A 19,209-nucleotide genomic window follows, 5' to 3' on the forward strand; every position below is an offset into this window, starting at 1 on the left:
GTAATTCAGAAACCCTTCTCGCAGAGGTAATGGTCAACAAAAAAGCAGTCTTCCATGATAAATATTTCAACTCAGCAGTAGCTGCAGGCTCAAAAGGTTGTAGAGTGAGTTTCTCCAACACAAAATTGAGATCCCAAGCAGGAGTAGGAGCTCTCCGTGGGGGTCTTATATTCTTTGCCCCTCTAAGGAATTGCTTAAACAAAGGATGAGAAAACAATGGTGGGTCACAATCATAATGAGCAGAAATTGCTGCAGCATGAATCTTAATAGAAGAGAAGGACAAACCTTTGTCCAGTAACTCAGTAAGATATTGAAGAGCCACACTTAAATTAGGCTTAGAAACATCAAATGCTTTTGCTGCACTCCAAAATAAAAATCTCTTCCATTTATCTACGTACACTTTCCTTGTACTAGGCCTTCTGGCCTCCAAAATAACATTCAAAACTTGCTGTGGAAGCTGAAACCCTCCAGGGTTTAAAACAGAATATGCCAGGCTGTCAGGTGAAGAGAGTGAAGTTTGACATTGAGTAAATGACTGTTCTCCTGAGACAGCAGGTGAGGAATCGAAGGTAAAGGCCATGGAGGCTCCTGCACCAGACTTCTCAGTAGCGGGTACCAATGCTGTCGAGGCCAATCTGGAGCTATTAAAATCATCTTTGGCTTGTCCTGTCTGACCTTCAGAAGTACCTTTGGGAGGAGAGGCAGAGGTGGAAACGCATACACATGAAGATTGCTCCAATTGAAGGAAAGAGCATCCACTTTCCAAGCTGTGGGATGAAAACTTTTTGTGCAAAACTTTGGCAGCTGGTAGTTTAGTGGAGAAGCGAACAGATCTATGTCTGGAGTTCCCCATGACACTGTCAATTTCTGAAACGCATGAGGATCCAATTTCCACTCGTGGGGATCCATAATTTGTCTGCTCAACACATCTGCTAAGGAGTTCTGTGCTCCCGGCAGAAACCTTGCCTGTAGATTTAGCTTTAAACTGAGAGCAGTCTCCCACAAAATCATTGCTTGTCTGCACAGAGGATAGGAATGAGTTCCCCCTTGCTTGTTGATGTACCACATGACAGTTGTGTTGTCTGTTAGAATCAACACCTGCCCTGGAAGAAGTAAATCCTTGAAAGCTATTAATGCAAATTGGACTGCTAACATCTCCTTCAGGTTGATATGTAGATGCAGAAGTCTGGCAGGCCACGTGTCTTGTATCCACTTTCCATTTAGATGAGCTCCCCAAGCTTTGTCTGAGGCATCTGTCGTTAGAATCTGACTCGCCTCTGGCCGGGTCACAGAGAGTCCCTTGTTTAGGTGACATTCCTGAGCCCACCACAAAAATTCCTTTTGAATGCAAGGTATTATCTGAATGACAGTGTCCATATCTTGGCAGTGCTGTGTTCATACATTTTTGAGATACCATTGTAGCTTCCACATATGCAGTTTGGCATTGGGAAGCACCAGAATACAAGATGCCATGAACCCCAAGGCTTGAAGGACTGTCCTTGCAGTCAGCCTGGACTGATGAGACAATTGATGGAAGTAAAGAGAAAGATTCTTTTGTTTGTCCGGGGTCAAAAAGGCAGTCTGGGATGCTGTATTCAGTCTCACACCCAGAAAGCACATGTCCTGAGAGGGTACTAGACTGGACTTTATTTCGTTCACAGAATACCCCAGGCATCTTAGCACTGCTATCACATAGTGTAGATGATGAAGAAGTTCGTCCTTTCCTTGAGCCAGAATCAGGCAATCGTCCAAATAAGGATAGATCTGTATTCCTCTTAGCCTGAGGAAAGCTATCACTGGAGCCAGAACCTTCGTGAACACTCTGGGCGCAGTAGATAAGCCAAAGGGCAATGCAGAGAACTGATAATGAGAAGTCCCAGCCCGAAAACGTAGATACTTCCTGCAACTTAGCCTGATAGGAACATGAAGGTAAGCCTCCTTGAGATCCAGAGTCACCATCCAGTGATCTTTGCCCAGCAGAGGTAAAAGCTGTTGTAACGTCAACATTTTGAACTTGGGAATGTCCAGATAAGTGTTGAGGATAGATAAATCCAAAATTGGTCTCCACGTGTTCCCCTTCTTTGGTACTAGGAACAGGCGAGAGTAAAATCCTAGGCCCACTTCTGACATAGGGACCGGTTGTATGGCTCCCATTTGGAGCAGCAGAGAAATCTGTTTGTGAGCCTCTATTCTTTGCTGAGGAGGAACGTATGGCATGCCTTTGAAAGGAGGCAAGGTATGGAAATAAAACCTGTAACCTTGGTGTATGATATCCAATACCCATCTGTCTTGGGTAATTAAACTCCAATTTTCCTTGAAAAGTGCCAACCTTCCTCCCAAAGGTGCTGCCAGATGAGAAGGCTCTGGCAGCTGAAAAGGTAGGTCATTGGGTCTGTTTACGAAAGGACTGACCCCTGCCCTCACCCGAAGACTGTGCAGGAGAACTCCCTGTTCTAGGCCTGAAAAAGCCCTGAGCTCTGCCCCTACCATGTCTAGACCTACCCCCCTAGACTGGGAATCATAAGAAGGATACGTCCACCCCTTGGTAGGCCAATTTCTGCTAAACTTCGGAGGCTGAACCTGCAAAAAATCTTTAACAGTCTGCATAGACTTAGCCTTATCTTCCATTTTCTTTAAGACTGCCTCAACAGGTGAACCAAATAACACATCAGATTGTAAAGGAGCATCTAAAATCCTTGTCTTAACATGGTCAGCTAAATTCTGATCCCTTAGCCAGGCGTGCCTGCGAAGAACTGATCCAGTGGCAGCCACCCTAGACGAGGCCTGTACAGCATCAAAACCACATTGCAAATAATGCTTACCCACTTGTTCAGAGACATGTACCAAATCTTGTAACTCTTTACAGTCAATACCTTCCGCCAGAGCATCTACCTTAGACTTCAATTGAGACAGTAGATAGTTTTGGTATTTCAACATGTGAAACTGGCAATTCAGAGCCCTCATAGCAAGGGTAGAAGAAGTATAGACTTTCTTTCCCCATCTATCCAAAGCCCTGGCCTCTATCTGGAGGAACCGGATTTTTAACAACAGAAGCCTTAACACCCTTAGGCCCCTGACTAACAGTTTCTGGGTCCGCCCTAGGACTCTTAAAAAGATACTTATGAGCTTCAGGCACCCTATAATACCTATCCGGCTTAACAGGAGCAGGAGGCAAAGAATCAGGATTAAGAGAGGCCTCTGCAAACACATCCTCCACAACATCCAGAACAGGAGGTATAGCCAAAGGTCTATGCTGGGGTAGAAACAATAATTCCCTAATCCTTTTCCTGGAATCAGAGAAGTCCTGACCTTCCCACTTAAAATGCTCCCTCATGGAATGAAGAGTCTCTGAAAAAGAAAAATCCTCAGGAGGAGAAGCAGAAGGAGTAGAATCATCCACATCAGAATCAGAATAAGGAGAGTACTCCTGCAAGTCTTCAGCCGAAGACTCTGAAACATCTGAAGCCTGCTCAAAACTCCCCAACTCAGGTTCCACCCTAGGCCTCTTATCAGGAGGGGGCAAAGAACCCCTAATCAAGGTAATCAAATCTTCTGCCATTTTAAGCATATGCTTCTTGGGCATAGATCCTGAAGAACTAGGAGTGACACCAACTGAAGCTAAAGCTGGCCTGCCTCTGGGAGAAGCCTTGGAAACAGAAGGAGAAGGCCTAACCACCCTGGGAAGGGAGGGGAGTACAGTAACCTGAGAAGCCCCTTCAGCCTGACCTGCCTCCTGAGAGGCCACATCTTGCAATAACAAGGTCTCCCCCTGGGACTCCAGAGAAACCTCTGGTGGAACCACCGGCTCCACCGACACCTCTAAAGAACCGGCGTCCGGTACGGACGACTCGTCTAACCTGGGCTTAGCTGCCTTATCCTTGCGCTTCTTCGAAGAAGCGGATGCCGGAGCATCTGACGGCATATTATAATTGCACCGCTTCCCGAAGACTAACCTGGCACAATCTAACCTTCTCTTAATAGTGCGTTTATTGAATCTAGCACAAAAGCGACACCCAACAACGTCGTGCTCAGGCCCTAAACAAGGAATACACAAAGTATGATAATCTCTATGCGGTATCTGTTTCCCACAAGAAATACAGTTATTCACTTTTTCTGACATCCGGTAAACCACTGAGGCAAGAAAAACTAAAATATTCCCAACGGGTACTTAGCCAACTTTGACTCGGTCTGAAACTCCGACCGAAAATTTCAGAATGCCGAACGGCACTTGCAACGCTGCTTCTGCATCGGACCATGCGGCAAAAAAGACTGAGGATATGACGTCGGTCATGCGCATTTGTACCCTGACGTCCTGATGTCAGTCTAATGCGCCTTGACCGACGTCAGCCTTATACTTTGATATTCGGGCCGACCGAGGACAGCGGACTACCCAAGTGTAAGGACTGCAGCAATGTGAGATGAAGAACATCCACCACTGGGGGATAAGGGTAGACTGTTCAGCAGGAACAGAAAAGCTGGCCTGCTTCCTACCAGCAGACAACTGCCATGAGTGGATGAGCTCATGGGGGACTCCTGGGCAGGAATGAATGAATTATAGAGCTCTGACCTGCTTGAGAATCCCTAATACCTAGAACTGCAAACAAATGGGCCAACTGGGTGCAGATACAGCAGCCATCATGCTCTGTCCTGCATGGAGGCAAAAGAGTATTTGGGCCCCTAAGTGAATTGTTAACTACTTGAACAAGGGGGTTACCATTTATAATGTCAAGAAAGCATTGGGCATGCTGGCAACTTGCACTGTATGTCAGGCAGTTTATTGATGGATTGTTGAAGTCCCCCAAAAGAAGGTGCTAGGATTAAAGGGGATTTCAACTAAGCATTAGAACAGTTGTCATGATCAGAAAGGGGCACAATGGGTGATCTACAGATAGTTATGAAGTGGCAATGTACAGTGCATGCCATTTGACAAAAAAAAAAAAAAACGTGGCAGGAAGGGGTTAGAGACAGCTGCTACAGAGAGCAAAACAGCACATACCAAATGTATCATTAAGCAAATGGAATCAGTAAGCCAGAAAACAAGGCAAAAGTAACCCTGCGCCACTTCATACATTTGAAGAAAAATATGTGGCACAAGATGATTGCTTCATCCAGTGGTTATAAATAGATTCCTTGCCAGCATTTATGATACCAATTTGCTTAGTAGCCAAGTAGGTATACTGGTGAAATGACATTTAAAATAAAAAAAAAAACACGAACAAGGTTGGAGATATGTTACCAGTAGTTAACATCAGCTCAGTGCAAAACAGTGTAAAGTGAACACCCAATAGGCACAATCCACGTACTCTGTGCATAACGGAATACTTCCCTCCATCTGTAAAGTAGGAAAAATGAATCTACACTGGTAAAGCACCCACTGCAATCTGCTTATGGCAGATGCTGGTTTTCTGATTCATTTTTGTGAGTCTTCTTGTGATCTAGTATGATTGAGGTGAGAACTGTAAAGCGGACAAAAATCTGACCCTGAACTTTATTTTTGTGTATGCTAAGAACAGCTGCAAGGGTAACTTACCACACCAAGCTCTGTGGCCCACCGCCCTGTTCAACTGCTACATGATGGGTGGGTAGTGGAAGAATTTCTCCATGTAACAGTTTGTGTAAAAGCCTGACTCTATTACTTTACTCCAAGTCTTCATATCAGCACCGGTGATGTTCTCTGAATGAAGCCTGCAGAACAAACTTGCATGTACAGCTGCAAACTCTACACAATCTATTCTAAGACTGGTCTCTGAGGCAAACTGATCTCAAAGATTTGTAACACAGAAACAACTGGATTTTACATTAGCATCATAATGACTCGTGTCATTTATGTACAAGATATCTGAACTTCTGCATTCTTTATGTGCTTCCATCATCCATGACAGTAATTAGCAGTTAAGCCACGTTCTGAGACCTCCTGTCTCTGCCTAGTGCTGGACTACGTAGGCCTTACTGTGGAATGAGTGACATTGAATGATTTAGCACTCTTATAAAGACAACTATAACTGCTGGTCAGCTTTAGTAATGCAGGCTCCAATTTAACAGACTAAGGATGCCCACTGGTGATTATAATGCTGGCCATTAAAAGGACTACCTATAGACCAGATGCATCTACATGCATTGCATTGATACATCAATTGGGCATCTTACATAAGCAAAAACACGATCGCTATGAGGTTCCTGGACTTTAATTCAAATGCCCTGTATAGTTGGTCCACACCCCCACAAGGGGCTCGAATATCCTGGACCTAGTGTTCACCAACATGGGGGTTCAGTGCACCATCCCTTGTGTGTTACCCTCCCTGGTAAGGTCTGACCATAAATATGTCAAACCTGACACCCCCAAATATGTAAAAAAAAAAAAAAAAAAAAAAAAAAAAAAACTGAACAATTTCTCCACAGCAAACATTTGTGTACTAAGTAGTGGTATAAAAAGTTTCAAAGACCCTGCCAGCATAGATAACAATGACTCCTATGGAGAGGAATACATAAATGCCTCGTACAACCACTTAAACAACCGCATTGACTTGGCTGTATCCAACAGGAACAAAACCAGGTCTTCCTGAAAAAACAAGCTATCCTGGTGGACTAAGTATAAATAAGTTATACAACAAAAGAAAAACTGATATCCAAGAAAAGGAGGGAGCATACTTAACAGAGGAAGTTTACCCTCTACAACTTGAACAAGCAAATCCGATATCTTGTTAAGTCCTCTAAGGCTAGCTACGAGTCTAAATTAGCATCCCTAGCTAAAGACAATCATAAGACATTCTTTAGTTATGTCCAAAACCTAAAAGAGAATGCCCAGCTGTGTGCTGAACTTATAGTGGACAGTGCCACTCGCACTGAACCTTAGGAAATTGCCAGCTTACTAGCCAACAGATTTGGCAATAACTTCATCCCCCTGTCCCCACCACACATACCCCAAAGCATTCCTGATACCAGCACTCTACTAAGTATCTCCAAAGAACAGGTCATACAAGCCCTCTCCAAGGCCAAAGACACGGCCTCTATGGAACTAGATAACATCCCAGGGAGCACTCGTTTTAATCACAGCCTGGGAACTGGCTTTGTCCCAGCAGAGTGGAGAACAACAATAGTAATCTCCTTGCACAAAGTGGGTCCATCAACTGAACCTGGAAACTATCGACCCATAAGCCTAAACAGCCTTATCTGCAAGGCCATGGAAAGAATCATTATGGACCTTATCCACAAGGCCATAGGTGACCCTCAAACTCTTGACCTGACCCAGTCTGGTTTTGTCAAGGGTTGATTTTGCTTATTAAACCTAGTGGACTTCTTTAAGAATGTTGCCAAAGCCCTGGATGAGGGCAAAACAGTACACACCTATCTTGATTTAGCCAAGGCCTTTGACACAATCCCCCATTCAGATATCTTAGAGAAACTCTCCCAGCTGGGGATTAACCCATACATTACTAGATGGGTAGCCAACTGGTCTCACTGACATAACACACACTGTCAAAGTTGGGGAGTCCACCTGCACCAATAAATCATTTACTGGTGGGGTACTACAAGGATCTGTGCTAGGCCCTCTACTGTTTGGAATCTATTTTTCTGAAGTCCAGGCAAAAGTAGATGGCCTTTGGCTGAACAAGTCTGCAGATGACTGTAAACTGGGTGCAATCAAAGAGTCCCCCAATGATGTTAACATATTACAGAAAATACTAATACAGACAAATGACTGCTGCCAAACCCGTGGACTAAAACATAACACAAAAAATGCCTCATTACCCCCTTTGGCAAAGTAGTAGCCCCTGCTAATTATGATATAGATAGCACCCCTCTAAGCTCAAACTCAGTGTTGTAAGACCTGGGAACACAGGTTGACAGCAATCTAAACTTTGATCATCATGTGTCTGTAGTGGCAAGAAAAACATTCTACACTGCACATCTCATAAATAAGGGATTGCATCCAAGACCAGGGAGATTACAGCGCCGTTACGTGACGCTTATCAGACCACTAATCAAGTACAATGCTTCCTTCTGTATGTACCTCACCAGACACCTGCAACAACTGGAGAGACCACAGAAGTTTCTAACCAAGAGACTCCAGGGCCTCCAAAACACGACATACAAAGAAAGACTGAAAGCCCTGTCACCATACTCTATCATACAGACTGCTGAGACACGACCTGTGCCTGGCCTACAGAGCAGTCTTGTACCCTGCCTAATGGAAATGCTGCACATCTGCAAATAAAATGGGACAAGAGTCACTCGCTCCAAGGATCTCAACCTGGCCTGTGACATTATCAGAATATGTTAGAGAGAGATATAAATCTTCCAGCGATTGTCACTCCTCTGGAATAAGCCCCCACTCCATGTGAAGCAGAGCTCCTCAATGACCCTATTCAAACACAACCTCCACAACCGGACTGGTGACTGTAAATTCACCCTGGGGCTGGCACCTATGTCCCTCATAGATGGGACAGTTGGTGTTGATCACAGAGTCGCTCTAACAATGACCATCTAACTACGGTCAATAATGGTACTCGGGTTTTTACATGGCTAGGCTTGTAAAGGCCCTAGGTTCATTAGCGTAGTAACCTGCTATGAACATATACATGTGGAAAGAAAAGTTCTCAAAGGCTTCTGTGGAAAGTTCTAAGCAGATACTGAGAGGCTTGAAAATACCAGCATTCACAGGCACCAAGAACTCCTCTCCAAAATGGTAGTATACTGGTCAACTGAGGTTGTTACCAGAATGATAAATGCATATCTAGATATGAGGAATGGATGGGACAGAGACCTTAAGGTCTAGGAAATCTGTGCGTGCATATTTTATCTGTTTTACAGAAAGTAGAGTACAGCTGTTTCTTGGGCGGCTACGGTGGTGCAGCGGTTAGCGTTGTTGCCTCACAGCAAGAGGTTCCTTGGTTTGATCCTTGGCTGGGGTGCCTTCTGTGTGGAGTCTGCATGTCCTCATTGTGTTCGCGTGGATTTCCTCCGGGTGCTCCGGTTTCCTCCCACATCCCAAAGACATGCTGTAGGTGATTTGGACACTCTAAATTGGCCCTAGGTGTGAGTGTGTGCCTTCCGTGGAAGGTTGGGTGCCAGGCTAGCAACTCGACACTGTAAAAACTCCACTGCCAATCATGAGCGGACAGGTGATCCACTGTGGCGACCCCTAACCGGGAAAAGCCGAAAGAAGAAGAAGAAGAAAAAGGAGAGTACAGCCATTTCTTGCTGAGGTGATACACAATCAGCAGACTAGAGGGCATTGATCTACTGAAGAAACAGTTGTAAAGGCAATATAATAGCTGCTTATTATACCATTAATGCACTGTGTGTGTGTGTGTTTGTGGGGTGTCCGACTTTGTCTTGACGACTACCTTGTATTTTTTTTTTTTTTTTTTTTCATTATGAGGTAGACGCCCCCCACCCACAAAATCAGTGGATTAGCAATACCATGGTCAGCAACAAATATCCAAATTACACAGGTATGGCTTACACCCACATGCATAATTCCTCCCCTTAAACAGCTCTCTCTCTCTCTCATGGCTCCTGCCCACCATGATTTCATAACAGAGGTATACATGTGCCACAAACTTATTTTGCTGTGGGACAATAAACCCGACAAGAGACAACATCGAGAAACACAGGTGGGACAGTACTTCAAAGTTTCCTGGCTTCTGTACATTACAAGGACATCTGTTCTCATCTTGGATTCATCCCTGAGAAATTTCAGTCATTTTAAAACTACCTGATGGTTTAAAAAGGATAACCCTGCTTTGGGCATCTGTCAGCACCAGGTCCTTAAAACAACAGAGACTATGTATACTATAACTATAAGAGGTAGTCCGCTTCTCATCTGCAGTATGCACAAAACAGAATCAATTGTGGGTTTCAGGGTCAGCCACCATCAATTTGTCTCTTAGGGGTAAAAAGCTTCACAAAATTACTGTATTCATGTGTGTATTTTGAGAAAGGGATGCTAGATCTATATCATGAAAACCTGCATATACTTGGAAAATAGTCCCCACATTTTTGCATTCAGAATAACTTGAGACAATTCACAAATTACCAGATGAGTGTTGAGATCTGCTACATGGTATACAGTAGCATAAACCAGCACCCAAATGTGTCTTTTGATGGAATCACATATGCTTGAATCATAACACACTGAAGCAAACTGACTGAAAACTCATTTGACTGACACCATATTTAATCTAATCACAATATGTAAAACAGGTTGCTCAGAAAGAAGCGACTTGCGCATTTTTTTTAGGGGCAAGTCCACTTCCACACGCCACATCCCTTTACATAAAAACACTAATCACACGGTTACACAAATGTAGAGTAAAGAGGGAAGACCATACACAGCGAATCACTGCTGGCAAACAGAAACCACAACAGCAGTGACTGCCTAAAGGTAATACCATATGTAACCTTGACAATCGACCGGCTAATTTATACATTTCCACGTTTCTAAATTAAAATGGCAAATTGTTAACATACATACATAAATACACAATACAAAGAATATATATATTACCTTCCTCTATGTATTCCACATAGACAGCAAAGGAAACAGGACAGCATAAAAGGAAGAACAGATTTAGATATGTTTAAGAGTCAAGAAACTTTGAAATGGCCATAAATGAATACACTTTAAACATCTTTATACAGAAAGCTATGGCACTCAGAGTAGCACTTCTAAGAATATAGTTCAACAAAGTTTTAACAAGACACTGTTTCTTTTTTAACCTTAGTCTGAATATGCTCTAAAAACAAATGTGGTTTTATTCAGTATGTGTCATTCATGTTCATTCTACTTTTATTGTCCATTTTATTTTACTGTATTAAATAAAACATAAATAAAGGATAACTACAAGAGAATACTGGAAAAAGGTAAGAAAAAAGAAAAAAAAAAAAAACGGGTATGAAATTAAGACATCAAAAAAGTTGAACAGCCAAGAGAAGGAAGCAGTCCGGCCAAAGGAGGGTTATTACACAGTGAACAAAATAAATGACTATTCACCATATCAGCAACATCCTCTGCAGTAATTTTACGTCTTGGGCATTTCTATTCTGTGCTGTTTCACAAAACTTTTTAAGAATCTCAAATTCCCAAAGCTGGAGGGGGGGGGGGATGTCAGATGTTACCCACCTGACCCATACAGTGTGTCCCTGGACTGTGATTAAGGGACATGGACATATCCGCAATCCCCCAGTTTCTGACTCACTCAGACTGGGTTAAGTCTGCAAAAAGAATATAAAACTACAAGCTTACTTAGAGAAATTCCAAAACAACTAGTAGTGACATTTAAAACAGCCCAGTCTAATAAGGCTGGAGGTAAGGAATGAGCATCTTGCTGCAGACTGCCCTCCCTAAAATCAGCTGACAGGGTGACCAGTTTCATGGCAGATGTATACAACTCGCCCACTGCAATGGGCATAAAAATAGGCAGCATTTCGAGCAGTATCCCTCAAGCTAACGGGCAGAGAGAGACTGACAAAGAGTTTCCACAGTAAAATTCCTAAAGCATCACCCTTCCAAAGAATGCTCTAGTCCTGCAATGGATGTGGGGGCGGTAGTGCATAATGAAGGTCTGTACAGAGGGTCAGGAGTCCATGAAATAGATGCCTGCTGTGGACACATTCCTAAACCTGGCACTGGAAGTTGCCACTCCTCTGATGAAATGTCCCCTGACTGTGCAAATCTGATTCACTTTTATTTAGCAAAAGCTGAAGCAGCGCACATCCCGTTACTGTAAGTTCCTCCATGAAAACACAACCCATCTAAAAGGAACAAAGGGCACAAACAACCAGTCAGTAAACAACCAGTCAGTACCATGAACACAAACACCCTAAATGAAGGAAAAAGTGATGTACATCCAGGGTATGATGTACATACCCCCCCCCCCCAGTTCTGAGCTTTCAGGATGAAGACTGGAAGTCATATGGACTGGTTGAAATATGCCACATAAATAACTCTGTGGGGGAAATGAGGATTCAGCCAAAGTCAAACTGTGTCCTATAGTAAAGGGAATGAATGGGCTGTGTCCAGTTGGAGTGAGGCTGGACAGTTGGCAAGCATTGGGCAAAAATAACACAGGAAAGAAAAAAATATGCCAGAAGACAGACAGACAGATAAGACTTGTAGTCTGATGAGACAGGGAGATGCAGAAAACTTTGTGGCTCACATGGGGAATCTCTTCTTCCAGTCTTTGCAGAAAGCTTTAAGATAGCCTCAAGGACCTCCTTAGGTTCTATTAGGAAGTCCAACACCTGGATGAAGATTAATACTACTACTACTACCACTACAGAACTAGCATATCAACTGAAGGTGGTCATCTTTCTAGAGAGGTACACTCAGACAAACATTACCCCGGAGAAGGGCATGGCCTGAAGAGCTCAAAACTAGGTCTGAAATGGCCACTAGACAGAAGTATGAATCATGACATTTTGATCAGAACCTCATCAGGGCATAACAGTTCATACAAATGGGGAAAACAGGCAACTTGTAAGTTAGGCTTAAAAAGGTCCTTGTGGTCATAGTAAACACCTACGAACCTATGAATGCATACAGAAGCCTTTCCCACCTCTTACCATGAACACATTTGCCTCCCACAACACCCTTCTTGTACTATGGTGATGGAAACAAACTTTGTGCAGTACTGCAATTTCCTTAACAGTGAACAGTTCAATTTCCAGAGTGCCCACATCTAGAATATCATCTCTTTACTCTTCAGAGGCAGCTAGAGCTCCAGCAATGACTTATTTCTTTGCACATGCGTAAGAGTGACTCCAATCTTACTTGGTCAGATAACAGACTGCTGAATGATTATCTGTTCTTTTCAGTGGGAGTTTGGACTTCTGGACAGTTTCCAGATCCTGAAACTAAAATACCAGTATCATCCTCAAATCTAAGATGAAGTAGTAGAACCCCTCTCTATAGGGTACTACAACCATGGATCCAGAGCTGAGCCACAGCAGACACCCCCATCCTAATAATTCATCTGAAATAAGGGGACGGTTTAATAAAGACAGGGAGAAAACAGTTGTAGACAGTGTGGTGATAATGTAAATAACACTAGGAGGTGGAGACGAGGAGCAAGCAGTTCCTCCAGAGAACAGGTATTCTGTAGCAAGTACTGTCCATGGCAAAAAAGGAATGGCAGGTAAGCAAAGGGACTGGCAAAAACACCTCTGTCACAGGTTCATATGCCACAGCAGAGAGTGTTGTCAATTTCACTGTAGGTCATCTTACTGTCAAGACAGCTGGCTCATCATTTACATGTTTCATCTGCACACATTGGTAGAATCTGCAGTCAATTATTTGGGGGGGGTGGGGGTGTAAATGCAGAAAATGATATGTGCGTACATCAGCCATAATCACACAGGAATGCATCAAAGATATTGCAAACAATAGTTCCTACAACTAGGGTAAGCCAATACTAAACCACATATCAACATTATTGCTTCAACTGATTGATACCTGGCAGAATCGGAACATATGTGTGACGTAGACGACCTACCTTCAGCAAACCACAAGGACGATACACCAAAAGCTAGGACGCCTCTATAGAGTAAAACTTTATCTTATTGACTCTGCTTGATAAAATATACCCACTTCTTTTCTACTCACTAGCCTATTTTATGCCTCTCCCATCCTAACCAATCTCAACTACTCTCTATCAGGCAAACTGGAACAATGCTTCAATAAAGGAGCCAAATTTGCAACCAACACTATAGATCACATCACTACCTTTAGCTAAAACAACTAAACTGGCTTGAACTAAATAATTCTCTATTTTACTCGCAGTTTAATCATCACACTACTGCACAACCCTGAAAAACTACATTTCTTCACTCCATCATTCAACCTTACACTATGCGACCTCTATGCTCTACTGACAAATCATTACTCTCCATAACTATACTTAACAATGCAGAATACTTCCTGCCTTCACACAGCTTTGTTAACAGCTGGGATACCATCCCACTCCACTTAAGAACAGTCTGCAACAAGAAAGACTTTAAATGCCAACTGAAACAACACCTGACAGATAAATCTCTGCACCTGCACCACTCTTGGTTAAATTGGTACTAATACAGCTATATGAATTTTTGCCATAACTCTCTGCTGCACAACAACTGCACCCTGCTCTATTATCTCATCTCCTTTATCTTCTATGTGCCTCTTCCCCTCCTCCCTTTCTTTGAGCTGTTCTAACAATCTATAGACTCAGATGATATTACACTGCATACACCTCCCTGTATTAAAAAGATGTATTCATATACAACCAATATAACTGTTATTTTTAATCAAAATGGCTGGTAAATGATGTTGGATAATGGAACTGGTGCTCATGAATAAGACTGACTGTAAATGGTGGAACAATACATATGATGCCCATGATGTCTGTATGACAAAAAAGGCACTGCTCAGTCAGTCCTTTCCTGTATACAAATGCCAATAAATATTATATATTTGTACTTAAGGATAAATGCACAAAACATGAACATTTTTTTTCTTTATTTTTCAGCCTGCAGGCTGTTCTGAGTGTGAGACTGTGTTATAGCAGGGTCTGCGAATTTGCCCCATCACCAATATACAGTTGGGGGGGTGAAGCTAGATCTTTTTAGCAGGGGGTGAAGCTAGATCTTTTTAGCGTTCAATATTTTCCCATCTTTAATCAGACAAAAGTAGCTAAGGCACACAGCTGCTAAGGAGCCACAAGCAGAGAAATGTAAAACACATTTTATTACAACTGAATAGGCACTTTCGTCCTGCAACAATTCAGGACTTCTTCAGAATGAAATAATTAAAACACTGCTAAATACAGATAGCAGTTGCACAACATAAACAAGAAAAAAGATACAAAGAATGAAAAACACTTCACATATTTAACTGCAGGTACACATTCTAGATTTGTGAAAGTCAGTGGCAACACATATAACATAGATATATTGTCCTTTTGTTATACAGCTCCTAAATTAAATCAATAGCTGGACCATAAATTACAAACAGAATAACTGCCTGTAACACTGAGAGGCAATGGTGCCCTACAATTTCTGTTTTTAACCATTTTTTTTATTTCCACATTTTTACAAAATGTTCAGTGTATTTTTAATTCAAATATTCTATTGTATATGTTAACGCTTACACACATGCGCACACACACACACACACACACACACACACGTGTACACACACATTTGTTTAGCTAAAGGAAACTGTATGTTTAGTCTACCCCCATGCCACGTACTATTTCACATGTACTTCAACACAAAAGCATACAAAAATTCTCTTATCTACTTTGTCTGACCTCTTACTATCCACTAGAGCCATTTCACTTCTGCCTTAAAGCTCTGCTCTCAAGAGTTGTCTGTAGTTCTCCCCATTATTCTAGCTCCATCTTCTGTATCAATTCTTGCATACTTGAAAGTAGTTCCAATAGAGAAAACAAGTAAAGGCATATTATCCCCCAGGCTATCAAGAATAATTTCACCAGCCAAACAAAGGCATATTATCCCCACACTGTCAATAATATTCACTAGCACTCCTCTGTGCCCGGTTGAAGGCAGCAAAACAAATACAACTGCATCCTGTAAGGCAGAGGAGAAAGCAAATTCTGGAGTGCCCTTCATTAGACGGTTGTGTGGACACCATCCTGATAGAGCTCCATTCTGGAGTTTTTGTTCTATCTGCTACACAAGATGTCTATTAGGACATTTAGTATTTGTGGAATACAGACTCCCACTAGGAATACATGCTGTTGACATATTCTCAAAATGAACTGATTACTTGCAAAAGAAGCAGAGATAAGATTTGTGTTCCAGAGCCAGCTGTTCACCTACCTTACCACTACCTGGCTTGACGGATCTCAAACAGAAGGAATACATTAAAAACTCCTGCACAGTTAGCATGATCAGAAATACTGCCCTCTGTTTAGAGACAGATGTAAAAATGTTTTTTTGGTGAATTCTACTAAGCACAAAGCACAACAGATATCAAACGGACTCCCCATTTGTTCAGACATGTATGACGTAAGAAATGTCATCAGAGGAGGTAGCCAATAGATCTCAAGACTGTGGGATAAAACCGACCATCATTCGGAATGCAGAAGGTATCCAAAAAGAGGAGGAGGTCAGAAAGGGAAGAGGAGTTTTGCAGTCAACGACAACCAAATATACACTAAAGAGCATGGACATGGGAGCTGACCAGCAATGCTGACAATTAGATTAAGAAACAGTGGGAAAACAGACCTATACAAATTTCTTCAATACAATACATGACACTAGATCCTACTATGCCTTTACCTCACTGAAAAAGGCACAGTGAGTGTATGTGTATAAAACTGCCCCTATAAAGAAAAATGCGATGCACTAGCACAAGTAAATAACAGTTCAGCTGATGGTGACACCAAGTGATTAAAGCTGAAGCAAAGCCCAGGCTATTATCATCACAGACTCCTGGGAGGATGCTTCCAAAACCAGTTACCCAATTCAGGGAACATGAGAAAGCTGCACATACTGAACAACTTTTGCCACCATTATGAACACATTGTTATAATGCTGGCAGCAGAGAAAAAGACAGACAGCAGTGCAATGTGCTGAAACTTCTGGCCACACACTGTAAAGCAGAGCCACTTCACAGTATGGAGACGCTAACAAACATTCATCATACATACTACTGCCGCCAAACAGTCCACAGCAGTGGCATGATCACAGGAAACCACCTGAACAACCCTGTTTTGTTTTTTGGCTTTTCCTGGTTAGGGGTTGCCACAGCGGAACTCCAGTCTGCTAATGATTGGCAGTAGATTTTCACGAACGCTGAGGTGCCAACTCGACGTCCAACCTTCAGCGAAGGCATGCCCATTTTCACATGTCTTTCGAATGCCCATCCAACCGCAGAGAGGACATGCAGACTCCACACAGAAGGCCCTTCCTGCACTTCAGCCGAGAATCAAACGGGAGAACCTCTTGCTGTGAGGCAACAACGCTACCGTTGTACCACCGCAGATATCACCTGGAACAACCTGTAATTTAAGTTAATTAAATCTAGAAACGCATGGTGTTCACATCCACCACTTCTTGACAATGAGAAAAAATAACAGCTCCTTGGTACTATAGCTACTTTTTAGGATAACCAGACTACACCCATAAGCTACTCAGAAATAGAGTAACACACTACGCAGGGGGGTAGTTCAGAGAAAGCCAAAACAAATGCAGGACATGGGCTCTTTCTACACTATCCAAGACCCACTTTTCCTACATGATATAAACTAGTCTGCCTTCTTAGGAACTAAAGGACCAGAACTTGGGTGCTCTCAAACAACAAGCACGGCATCCCAAAAGACAAGAGCCATGGGAGAATGAACCAGGGCCAAGCTATGATAAACATTAAAATAGCTCTAGGGGAAAAGTAACAATTAGATGGTCAACTTCATGAGCCAAAGGGCTTTTCAAAAGACTGCTCAGAAAGGCAATTAACAGAGGAAGAGGAAGAAGACATTATTCATATCAGTCTGAAGAACAGGACCTTTCTCACCTCAGACAGCTGAGGAATTAGGAAAGGATGGAGAAAATCACTTCTGGCTAATATTCTTACATCCACTTTTCTATCTCTGCTAAGCAGAAGGTTGATGAATCCAAACAGGTACCCCCTCCAAGGATCAGGAGGGTGAAGTACAGCTTATTTCTTTTGCAAGTGCTCAGCAATCTTTTACCACCTGCTAGCCGAGGCCAAAAGACAGAAGAATAGGAAGGACTCTGAAGACAGTATCTGCCCTCACCACTATGCAGCCAATCTATATGTTGAGTCAATCCTCTTTGTCAAGGCTGAAACCATGAAACATACTGCAGAAAAATGAAGGCTCACACTGCCCACCATAGTGTCCTCCTGTCTAGCAAATGAAAAGCAGCAGCTCCATACTCAGCTTCATATCCACCCAATGTCAGGAATGGGATCATGACTTCTTACTACACAAAGGCAACCCAGCTAATAAAAATGCTACCAGAGGAGGGCATGTACAATGGGCTGTAGTGAAGGGTGTCTCCTCACTTCTGCAAGGATTCCAAATAATTCTGAATGATGTAAAATCTGATTCTATCGACTTGTATATTTAGCTGTTTTAATGCATTCCAAACATTAGGCTTCAAGGATAAACATATCCAATTCCTATACAAATGGACATTGAATGCAGGCTAATAGACAATATCCTAGGGAATTTTTACATAATATAACAAGCTGTAGGATAGTAAATTGAATACAGGAAAAATATAGGCTTGTTTGCTCAGTTTTTCAAACTTTAATTTTCTGACAGTCCATTACTGCTTTTCAGTTCTACAACTCCAACTGGACCTACATCATAGCGTCATCCTGTTAATGAGTTACCAGACTGGATTAAGATCCAAACTCAGTCATTCCTTTGATACATTACACTTTTAACATAATTCACTTATGTAGTTCTACAGAGCAGATCTGATATGTCTAAGGATCATTGCCTATCTCCCTAGCACCAAGCACCCCAGAGATCTAATTTCAGAATTTCTTTAAAATTGGCATTCTGATTTACAAGCTAAGTCCTTCACTCTGGTCCATTGACAGGTGTGTTAATCTGATGTTCCAGCACCATTTTTTGCAAAAGGGACACTGCTGTTCCATAATTTTAAACCGAAGGGCTGTTAAGACAGGTGGGATTCCTCTTCCCCACTAATGGCCGCAATTTCAAAGCACCTTTCATTTTCTGTCCTGGTCCTACTTAGTTGACTCCACTGAAGGATGCTCCCTCCAAATGACAAAAGCAACAATAACTGCACTGTTTATAAAACAATCAGAACGTAATACCTGTATCAAGGGAATATGGCTGCTGAAACTGACAAACAAGTCAAAACAATTTAAAAATGCACTTTATGGATCCCTCTACTACAGAATTACGTACAAGGTGAACAGTGTTTGCTGATAGTAACACGATACCTTATTTTCTATAAGTGTGTGTGTGTGTGTGTGTGTGTGTGTGTGTGTGCGCGTGTGTGCGCCAGAGCCACTAGCAGAACCCTGGTCTCCTGGGTCACAGAAGGATTCCACTTACCATGACATGGAGCCAGGTTGGTACTGTGGACTCTGAAAAGAAGTCAACCATGGGTTTAGACATGCCCTCTAGCCCCTTACTTTCGATCTTCAATACTACTCCACAGAATCCATGGACAAACTTACTGGCAGGGTCCGTCTGCTGGTTC

The 19,209-nt window shown here is 42.5% G+C and overlaps 1 protein-coding gene across 8 annotated transcripts in view; it reads right to left on the reverse strand.

Moving 5' to 3' along the window:
• Window positions 1-19,209, reverse strand: part of LOC122796266 (phosphofructokinase, platelet) — a 987,903-nt gene that overhangs the window by 63,113 nt on the left and 905,581 nt on the right. For 4 of the 8 annotated variants that reach the window (XM_044064600.1, XM_044064604.1, XM_044064603.1 and 1 more), the window contains one exon: window positions 10,511-10,516. The exons of the other annotated variants lie outside the window; for them this stretch is intronic. In XM_044064600.1, coding sequence (XP_043920535.1) covers window positions 10,511-10,516 — 6 coding nt within the window. The remainder of the gene's footprint in view (window positions 1-10,510; window positions 10,517-19,209) is intronic. 8 annotated transcript variants of the gene reach the window in all.

The sequence above is a fragment of the Protopterus annectens genome, chromosome 3.part0 (genome assembly GCF_019279795.1).
Source record: "Protopterus annectens isolate FY-2018-M chromosome 3.part0, PAN1.0, whole genome shotgun sequence".
Lineage (NCBI taxonomy): Eukaryota > Metazoa > Chordata > Ceratodontiformes > Protopteridae > Protopterus > Protopterus annectens.